Source organism: Anolis sagrei, chromosome 1, assembly GCF_037176765.1.
Source record: "Anolis sagrei isolate rAnoSag1 chromosome 1, rAnoSag1.mat, whole genome shotgun sequence".
NCBI classification, from domain to species: Eukaryota; Metazoa; Chordata; class Lepidosauria; order Squamata; family Dactyloidae; genus Anolis; species Anolis sagrei.
The window spans coordinates 81986097-81997490 of record NC_090021.1 but is presented as its reverse complement, the minus strand read 5'-3'; the positions used below and the strand labels follow the sequence as shown (position 1 = coordinate 81997490).

The 11394-nt window shown below is 36.3% G+C and overlaps 1 protein-coding gene across 2 annotated transcripts in view; it reads right to left on the bottom strand.

Moving 5' to 3' along the window:
• Positions 1–568: 568 nt before the first annotated feature.
• Positions 569–11394, bottom strand: part of MOXD1 (monooxygenase DBH like 1) — a 47026-nt gene continuing 36200 nt past the window's right edge. For both annotated transcript variants that reach the window (XM_060753381.2, XM_060753382.2), the window contains exons 7-12: positions 10042–10208; positions 8047–8238; positions 5813–5872; positions 4621–4763; positions 2619–2787; positions 569–1057 (exon numbers count right to left, since the gene is read on the bottom strand). In XM_060753381.2, the coding sequence (XP_060609364.2) occupies positions 893–1057; positions 2619–2787; positions 4621–4763; positions 5813–5872; positions 8047–8238; positions 10042–10208 (896 nt within the window). In that variant the 3' untranslated portion in view covers positions 569–892. The remainder of the gene's footprint in view (positions 1058–2618; positions 2788–4620; positions 4764–5812; positions 5873–8046; positions 8239–10041; positions 10209–11394) is intronic.

Sequence of the window (11394 nt, the reverse complement as noted above, 5' to 3'; positions counted from 1 at the left end):
TGCAATTCTGAATGGGGAAATCATTATGGAGGACAAGATTCAAAAAGAGAAGATGAGACAGAGTGCTTCAAACACTGTATGAGTGCCATCTTGCTTCAAATTCAACCATGCTCAGATCATCAGCAGAATATGAAACAATTATATAGCTAGTCTTCTCTATTCAGCTAGTCTTCTCTATTCAGGATTAACATCAAATGTAACACAATGTTAATGACTTTTTAAAGTTCTGGTATAAAGAAGATGGGCAAATTTCAAGTATAGTCAAAATTATTTGTCTAATAATGTTATAATGGCAGATCAGAACACTGAACCATTGGTAATCTGAGGAAGAGGAATTCAGAGACAAAATACTCCCAGAAGACAGCAGCAGCAACAACAACAAAAGACACCTGGAATTCCACTGTGTTCGGGCTGATGATTTAAAACTCTTGTCACACCTTTTGTTGAAGGCATATGACACAGTTAACATGAGTAATAGACATTGGTAACAGATCAGCCTTATATGCACACTTTGTTCTCAATAGAAGAGACAACATAAAGAAAATAATTCAGTAGACTTCAGCATTAGTAAGGTTACATAAAGTTTCATTTATATACTGGTATCCAAATACAGAGCAGCTTTTCGAATTACAAAGTGATATGCCAGGATGAATCAAATGAAATTCTATGAATCAGTTGAGATAACAGATTGCAAAGGAGTGAATTTTTATGTCCATAATATATTGTAATTTCACCTTTAAAAACAGTCATCTTTCTTTCAAATGAGGTGAACATTATTTCTGAAACAAACTTCGTTTATTAATATGTAAAAAAATAAATCTACAGGAGCAACAGTGCAAACATTTCAGGAATTGCATGGCACAAAAATCATAAGTGAGTACAATCAAAATTATTATACAACAAACTCACTATTACTTGGAGCAGTAGTGGAGATGTATAAAACAATAAAAAGCAATACAAATAGATTGCAGTTTAAAGAAGAAGCTGAACTACATATAACTTCTTCTGTTTTATATGGTCGCTCTACTTCAGGTGGAAAAGCCATCATTCCTTGCATCTGAAATTTAAAATGAAAGAAAATTACTCCTGGTAATTATTACAGGACTCAATAATATAATTAGCATCCTATCTAAGTTTAGCTGGCGTCCTTTCATGCATGCCAAATAATCTACATGATGTGTGCTTTATCATCGAAAGATAAACTCCAACATCAATATATATTATATAATGTATAATATGACACTATATATTGCTAACAGACATCTATACTTACTTACATAGCTTTACTTGTACCATCTGAACCTGATGGAATTAACACTAAACTACTTTCCCAGCATGCTGCATTCCACAAATTTGGAAGCTGTGATTTGAATCCCTGCTAGTTGAACCTCCTTGTTGCTAAAAGTATGACATATCTCCTGTATGCCTCATGACAATGGTTTATAAATAGATCTCCAATTTATAGGAATGCTTGCTTATTCAAATCAGCATACCAAACCAAGGTCTGAACAACCTGTCCAAACCTTATATCATGTTGTGACAAAGAACTGGTCAGGGGCATCTCATCAAGAAATAGCGAGTCAAAGCAACCACTTTTACTGGGGAAGAAAGAGGTAAATGGGAGAAGGATTTTCAAACATGACTGGCTCTGTCAAAGCCAATTAGTTACACTGCCCATCTATTAGGAGATTTTGTGTGAATCTGATACAGTAAAGATCAAGATTGTGATAACCTTGGGTCATTTTGCTTGTTTGGGACTCCATCTGAAGAGTATTCCTACTTGTAAAAACTGACATATATCCACGCTTGGATCATTGTTGTTAGAAAAGGAAAATAACTATTATGAACCTTCAAACAGAGCCATATGTAGCAGAGAGGTTTATACACCTACAGTGATATAAAGACACATGCCTGAATTCTCAAAATTCAAGATATGACAGTAGTTTTCCCCCAACCTTTTAGCCTAAGAAGATATCATGACATAGGAAAGAGAATACAAGTAAGAGCCAAAATATCTGACTTCAAACAGACTTCTTCAAAAATAGTTTTAGAGATCCACAAGAGTTTGTTCTTATTCCTCATGCAGACTTATAAAGCCAATATGGCACCATTTACATTGATGAGGATTGGTATGGGAAGTGTGCAGAGACAGGAAGTGTACAGACAGGAAAAAAGAAGAGACACTCTCAAAATACCCCAAAGAAGAGAGTGATGTGTGATCACCAGTCATGGAATATCCTGAACAAGGGCACTCCAAACAGCATGAAAGTCCCCTTTCTATTTTATTACCCAGACTCCTAATCTTCTGGATCATCAGTACACAACAAGAAAAATATATTATCCCGCTTTCCTAAAGAATTTGGCTGTTTGGTATTTAACAGAAAGCTGACTTGCTCTGATCCAGTAAGACAATTCTTATGTGTGCATTTTGACTAGTGACTAGTGAGCTACCACTCTTCAAAATAATAAACTACTGTGATAAATAAAAACATACAATTGTAAAGAATGATCCTATTAAACATTTCCATTTGCAACTGTAAAGCCTTCATAAACTATACAAATTATGCAATCTGTACTAACAGTGGCTGAAGCAGAGTTCAAAAAAGGATTAAACTTACTGTCCATTCTGCATTGTCAGTTTTGGTACATCTTACATTCACTGGCAACCTAAGAACATAATCATTGTAGGAAACACCATGTTCTCTGGACCATTTAAACTTGTTCATTGCATCCATGAAAGAAAGATTTCTGTATTGCTTTGGACTCTTGATAATGAATGGCCAAGTCCTATATGTGAAGACAAAATACAGACTTTCTTATTACCACTGTAATCCTTGCCCAAAAGTTTAGTATATTGCTCATACAAAGACAACAAATTTTCAGCAAGGTTAGATGGGAGTCCACAACTGAATACCAGATACAGCAGCCTATACTTCAGATGAAGGAACTGGCAAAACTTCCTCTGAGTTTTCAGAGGATCTTTTCCTCCATATTTTTCTTCATTGTTTAGCAGGACAGTATTTATCAAACACAAAATGTACACCTATCTGGTTCCATGCAAAGCAGTTCCCTAGCCACTTTCTGTCCTATATTAGGAGAAAGGTGATCTATACATTAAATAAAGAAAAGCCCTCTGAACTTATAAATTAATGAGAGAAAATGTGGACTAAAATCCAAACAATTGGAAATAATTTTGTTAACATTTAACAACAGTGAACTCATGTGCCAATTTATATCACACTATTATATTCTGTGTACTATAGAAAAGAAAAAACTCACAAACAGAAAAACCTTTTACCTACATAAGTGTAAAAAGAATGAAAAGCTAAACAAAAAGTACAAATTGATAGTCTCTGAACTGATTTGTTAATTCCTAGCCTTACAAATCAGTTAAATAATTACAGAATGAAATAGTGAGATCAATAGTTCAATTTTTAAAAAAACAAGCATACTTATTTAGGCTTCATGCCCATTGGTAATTTTTGCCCCCTTTTTGTATGGCTTTGTACATTTTTTCAGTGCATTATAAAGACATTAGATAATTGAGAATGAGGAACACAAGTGTGTAAGTTGCAGCTATTGAATACAAAAATAAATCTGAATGATTATTTCATGCACATTTCATAATATGCTGCAAAATTTTTCCATTTTAGATTAAGTGTTCCAAGGTTATTAATGTCCTGTCTTACACAAGTATCAACATTTGTATTTTTGCAAACTTATTCAAACAATTTACCCAAAGTTATTATTGAAGGTCAGAGTGATATAGTGATTTGAACTTTAGTCTACGACACTGGAGACCAGGATTTGAATCCCAGCTCAGTCATGGACCCCCCCCCCCTTGGGAAACCTTGTCTAAGCCATGCTCTCTCATACCCCCTCAGAAGAAGGCAAAGAGAAGCCCCCTCTGAATAAATCTTGCCAAGTAAAGCCCATGATAGGTTCACTCTAAGGTCACTACAAGTCGGAAATGACTTGAAACTCTACAAAAAATTGCAATCATTATGAATGAACATTCACAACAGTGCTTTGCTTCTTAGCATATTTTTTGGGAGGATCACAAAGATGAATGTGCAAGCTCTAAATCATAATGTGTTTTTCTTCCCTAGCTGTCAAGGGAGATTATAAAACAGACATGAGTAAGGCTTTGGATGTATTCTGAGGATGCTTCTCCCTAAAACAGATTTCAGAGCCACACATTAATTGCTCTGCCACAAAAAGCTCAAAGGGAAATTAGTCTTAAAATCATCCGCAGAAAACAGTTACGTATTTTATTCTGAATAATCAAACATCAAAATTATAAACCATTAAACTTTCAATATTTGCCATTTTGAGGGTTTATGATCAAAGATAGAATCTTCAGAAATTATTTTAAATTTTAAAGAAGAACCCATTAGGTTTAACAACTAAGTTTACTCAATGGAACTTTTAAAAATGCAAACCTTAATCAGATGTTTAGATGTTTGGTCTGTTTTCTGAAAAGCACAACAAAATGAAACCAGAAGGCAGAATAAAGAAAAGTAGACTTTGGCAACATTTCAGGCACAATTAATCAAATGACAGCCCATAAAACAGTTTTCCAGCTGTAGTTCACTTTCCAATATAGTTCACTATACTTGCCTTACTGGTCTATATATTTCTTTAACTCCAATGAACTCAAGTTGCTCCATTATGTCTGGGATACTTGCACAGCGGGTGAGATTTATTCTTGGATAATACAGAAGGTATGATAGGCACATTTCATTTCTGGTGCTAAGACCACCCTGTAAATGTAAAAAGATTAGCAATGCGGGCGTCATGATTTGTTAGGGTAAAGGTGTGAAGAGAAGTTCCAAAAATAATACTAAACGTAATACTAGCAATAGAGACACGAAATCTGATGTGTTTAATGCACAAAGCAGAATTAGTAAACATATATATGAGTGACATGAATGGGTAAAACGTAATTGCAACTTTAGATCTGTCAGTGCTGGGCACATACCGCAAACCACAGCAGAAGTTGTTCCTGAGCACCCAGGGACTTCTGATGCCTGATACAATTAACTCAATTTTACCCTGTGTTAGTTGAAGTTGAAGAACGCTCCAGAGCTTCCCTTCCACAAGGTGTGTGTTTGAACAGCTAAGCCGATTCTGATTCAGAACCAGTGTCACAGTTCACACAGGCCAGTAGTACAATTCTATTTTTTCCTATGCTCTTCAGCATAGGGAAAGGGGGATGGCACCTTTTGTGTCCTGGACATCACTGGGTTCCTTTGCCTATGTCAGCAAAGATGCCTGCACAACTTGGAGAGAGAATGACAACATGCTGACAGTGGCAAAGTTGCCCAGTGAAGGCCAGATGACAAAGGTCAACAAAGATAATGGTAACAATTCAGCGAGGCCAAATCCAGTTTGGCCTAAATGGACAGTCAGGGCTTCACCACTGCCACTCCTGCGGTTTGGCAGTAGATAGGTGAAAATATCTTAGCAGAATCTGAGGGTTGTGTAGATAGGTCTTTAGTTTGAAAAGTTGTGATTTTTTTTCTTTTTACTATACCTGAAATAACACTATAAAAGGGATTATTCACAATAGGCACACACATGTTAATCTTAAGACCACTTTTCATTCTTTTGTAGACAGTTTACATTGTATCACACTCCGAATTTGTGTTATGCAGACAAATGTTGGTAAGGCATTATTTGACCAAACAATTCAGGTCTTGGATCTAAGCAACTGCACTTGGTCCCATACCTCCCCACTGCCACCCCCTTGTGTTGCCTTTTATTTGAAGGCACTTTTATTTCATATGAAGTCATGTTTCAAGTATCTTACCCAAGTCATATGTTGTCGATCCAGGGTACTATAGTGACATTCAGTGATTAAATTATCTCCCTGAAAAACAAAATTCAAAACACTCAGTGTTACAAATTATAGTACTGCATTCATCAAGTAGCTATTATTTTATTTCCTTTTTAAAAGAAACAATCATTTAAGAGTTTGTGGCCTGTACAGATAAACTTTAATTTAAATGAGTACACAAATTACTCCAAGGTAATATTATGAACTTCCTAATTAAATTTCATCGAACTAAATGGGTCTTACACCTATGTAAATAGAAATTGAGAACTTGTTTTTCTAGTAAACTGCATCATCACCTCTCCACCTAGGCATATGAGAGCTGTAGTTCAGCAACATATACTGTGTCACATATTCCCCAATCTCAAACAAAATATACATGTGGACGATTATGTTGTAATATATCAGACATCATCTTTGATTTGGGAACATCAATATCTATAAACAGGACACTCGTTTCTTTGGACAAGGTTGTAGAATTTTTCCTCATTAACATCCAATGAACACTTCTTATTCCAATCTACTCCCACTCTATATGGCAAAATAGAAAAAGGTGTGTGGGAGATATCAAATGGTTACATGTAGAATGGAAATGTAAGATGGGAGAGATGGCAGATTTACAGCCATACCATCAGAATAATCGTGACTATTCTGAATTCTTGATATCAATACTTAAAAAAGAATTTGCAATAATAAATAAAATACTTGGTGCTGTTTTGATATAAAGCCAGCTGTCCCATTTCAGGAAGTTAACTTTTAGAGGATTATCAAGTGACTACCACCTGCCTGGTGGTCATATAAATCAGACTTACTTCAGAGAATAATGTTGACACATAGCAATAATACCAGCATCATTGCTACTGTATATATCATTATTTTTTTTTAAAAAAAAAACAACACAGACAACCAAAAGCTTTAAAGAATACCTAAAAGTTATATTCAATACATTATCCATCTCATAAATGCATGGCAGTTTGTCATCTTCAGGGCCTTGAGGCTGATAATATGGCTGGCTACCAGTGACAAATGCTGACAGATTTACATAGGGAAGAACATTTTAGTCTCCAGTTTGCACACCACACAATTTATTTACATAGCTACCTAAACTTCTTACCAGGAACAAAACGATCCATAGCCTGAAGAAAAAGATCCTTCCACAAAAAAGTCAGATTGAAAATAAAATGCCGTGAGTAGAAAATATAAAGAAACAACAGAAAAAAATGCTAGAATGATGACAAAGTGTGACTTTGAATATGAACTAATATGAGCTAATAATCTGTAGGGGGAAAAATAAATGACAATTTCAATTAATTTCTAGACTTAATTTCAATACGCACCACTTTTGCATCAGTTTGATATTCATTTTTCAAAATATCTGTGCAAAATTTGTGTGCATCTTCATGCTCATTTTCAATATACACATTCAATTTTACAAAATAATGTGGGTCAAAACTGTCCCAGGGCAAATTCAGCATTCACCATTCTGGATCGGCCTTGGGATAAAACTGTCCTGAGATAAGACTTATCCTGTCTGTCATTTCTCTACACTAGTTCCTTCTCCTAATGTTTTTCTTTCTGCGTGTATCAAGATTAGAGTCGGAGGTTTAGCAAGGGCCAGGGGTTTAGCACAGATGATAAATCATCAGCAATTATAAGATCTATCAACCAAAAGGTTGCAAGTTCAAAGCCCCGGGTTGGCGTGAGCGGCCAACTGTCAACCCTAGCTCATTGTTTACCTAAGCAATTCAAAAACAGCTTTAGCTGTGATTAGAGAAATTAGGTACCACTAAAAAAGCGGGGGGGGGGGGTGGTGTTTTATGACACCATAAAAGAAGGAAGATCAGAGAATGCTGGGCGATCAAAAGGAAGGAGGAAGTCCTGATGGCTCTTCATCATAGAAGATGGAGAAACAGCACCCCCTGGACTCAAGCCCAACCTTCCATGGCACCTCCTGCTCTGTTCTGTCTGTCTGTGTATTGTCTATACAAAGAAGCATGGAATGTTTGCTGTGTATGTGTACTGTGATCTGCCCTGAGTCCCCTTCGGGGTGAGAAGGGCGAAATATAAATAAAGTGTTGTTGTTGTTGATGTTGTTCTTGTGGCAAAAAGAGATATCTGTATTTTCCTAGGGCATAATTTCACACAAATGAAAAACATTGTCCTAAAGAAATAACAAATATATTATTGAAATGGAGGCAGGAAAATCATACAGGCAAGATGGTTCTTTCTTCTTTTAGATACTGGAACTCCTGGAAGTTGAAGTCAAAGTCATCATCATAAGCCAGCAGCTGCTGTTCATCACCGTTACGAAAATGGCGCATTCTTATAGCTCTACCAGCAAGGTGTGCATGGAGAAGAACTGCAAACACATGGATCCCACTTGGTTTCTCAGCCTCAAGTGCCTGAAAAAGACTCATGTAACTTGTCAACTTGCCACTTTGTGTAAGAAACTGTATATAACATAAGAATGAAATAAAGATTCAATATTTAATATGTATGCAAGATGCATCACTTTCCACAGAAGTATATTATCAAAAAAGAAGCCCCTGGTGGTGCAGCAGGTTAAACCTCTGAGCTACAGAACTTGCCGATAGAAAGGCTAGTGGTTCTAATCCGGGGAGCAGTGAGCTTCCCCTATTAGCCCCTACTTCTGCCAACCTAGAAGTTTGAAAATATGAAAACGTGAGTAGATCAATAGGTACCGCTTTGGAGGGAAGGTAACAGCACTCCATGCAGTCATGCTGGCCACATGACCTAGGAGGTGTCTATGGAAACACTGGCTCTTTGGTTTAGAAATGGAGATGAACATCACCCCCCAGAGTCGAGACTTAATGTCAAGGGGAAACCTTTACCTTACTATATTATCAAAAGAAATACTTCTTGCATGGAGTTCATTCAAAACTTATGACAACAACTGGGATGATTAAACTTTACAGTATCAGAGAAAACATAATCAAATTGCAAAACCCAACATTTCAAGTAGAGGTAATAAAACAATAATACATTGACTGACTTATACAGCAGTGTTGACATTGTTTTACAGGCAGCCTTCTCTGGTAGTCTAGCAGCAGCCTTTCCCCAGTTATTTGGAAAGATGGGAAAGAAGTCTAGACATTAAGATGATTAGGCAAGTTCACTCTCAAATGTCCTCACTGAGGGCATGCCAACATGGGCCAAAAGAACCATACTCACTGCAAATGGACTGCTGATACTCTTCATGACAGTAGTTCCAGTGATTAATCTGGATTTTGGGGGAGTTAAACCAACTTTACCCTAATTTAGGTAAAGTCAGGGGAGTACTCTGGAGTTTGCTTGAAACTCTGGGGTGTTCTGAGGCCAGGGCAATCTGGACAGCTGGATCACATCACTACTGTGATCACTTTCCCTGTGATGATCACAAATAATTGTGCTATCGCCAATTCAGAACATGAGTTTTGGAAATAGTATTATTTTATTAATTAAACACATTATTGTCAATTCACATTGTAAAAGTGCATGTTATGGCAGAATATGCTGTACAGTTTGTCTAATTACTAGTATTGAAGATGATCTTGAAAAGGTTTACAAATTAAAACAAACTCCGTTTTTCCTGTCACAAAGTTTTAAGAATTCATAGTGTGTGATAGTAAATTCCTCAAGGTCTGTAAAGTCTTGAGTACTCACTGGTTGGCTCATTTCATGTGGAATTCAAGATGGCAGAAGCATAATCTATGAATACATATGTTAATCTATAGATTTTCAACTTAATTTGTATCACCAAGCCAAGCTATAAACACTAACCATGGAGTAAGTGATAACAGCATTAGAAAATGAAATGTCATGGTATAAAGCAAAAATGTCATTTGTCTTTATAGTCTGAGGTGGTACACCATTTTCTTCCTTTTTTGAAGTATTCCATACAAAATCAATGGTTTCCAGATTATCCGCTTTGAACTTGATTATATGAGTCTGCACTGTCAGATAATCTGGGATAAGCAGATAATCTGGGATCAGATCCTGGGATATAGGGCAGTGTAGACGGGGCTATTCAGTTTCTACAGAAATACATGAAATGAAAGCACTAGTTACTTGTGAAGTTCTATTGCATGCCCATATATTTGATCCGAGACATACTGTAATGCAAATACTCATTACTTCCTTCAGAAGGAAGCCAGTTAAATGCGCTTTCAGTTAATGCAAGAAATCACAAAGCAGGAGACACATACTTCTTCCAGGCATTCCTGAGTGCAGTGACCTTCAGATACAAAGTCTGGCATGTCAGGTGGGATGTTGTGAAACAGACTGACCCAAAGACCTGCTTCTATAACACCAGCATCATATCTCCTTAAATCTGGAGTATAAAATAGCCTCAATCCAGAGTTATCTATCATGCCTGAAAACAAAAGAGCAATGGTCAACAGCAGCTACAAACAGGCATATAATATCCTTTCAGTATTAAGAAGCATTGGGAACTACCTGGTGGTTTTGTGTAAATACAAAAATGACACAGAGGGGAAATTGTACTTAAGATGGGTCAAATGGGTTACAGAACTCAGAAAAGCTGTAAATAAACATAGTCATTGGGGGATAGCTAGGCAGAGGATGCTGATTTCTGTACAATTCTAACCTATTCTGAAAACACATGTTTTTATGCACATTCAAGGGCCTTTCTGGAAGGCTGCTTTCTAACAACACACACACAATTCTTACACAGTTGTTGTGGGGTATCATCCAAATATCTTTTTAGAAGGAAATACACCTCTGGGGTGGCAATCCAATTAAAAAGAACTCAAGCTGTAATGTTTTCCCTTAGCAAGTGCATGATCTGCAACACTGTTCAGGACATGGTCTTACAAGTGTCATAGTTTTTACATGTTATTTAGTAAATGAAGTTTGTGAACATTTATTCCTTCCTCGTTGAAAAATGTCCTTCTGTTGCATTAGTGAATGAAAAAGATCTTAATGTTTGTTATAGGTAGAAAAATATTCCCGGGGGGGGGGGGTTGTGAATGCCAGAGACTAAGACTCCCTTCTTACAGAATAATGCAACAACTACATGATTTTTAAAAACAGTTCTGCCTCTTTTCTATCTTATATCTGTTTTACTCTGAGGATTTATATCCCAGTTTATAGAAGAAGTGGACAGGCCTATATCACACTACAACTAGGATTTCCCTCTAATGTTCACTAAAAAAAGACATTGTTGTTATGTTGTTGTTATTATGTGCTTTCATCATTTTTGACCTATGGCAACTCAGTTAAATATACAAACACATACTTGCAACCAGGTTAGTTGTAGGACTTGACTATACTGTAAAGCAGATAAAGCTGTAGGATCAGCATATATCACATTTAAACTACAGGTTAGTTGTAGGATCAGAATAGGTTCTGATTTATTCATGAATACTTATTCAAAAATATGCTTATGTAGAGTTATAGCCCTGATACTACAGATCTAATTGTTAATAACTTTTCTGGATGTAGGTACAGGAGAAAGCTGTCAGTTCTCCAATATAATGAAGGACCTGCAGTGTTTTTCCACTGTGGCAGTTTAACTAAGATGACAGAAAATTATAGAT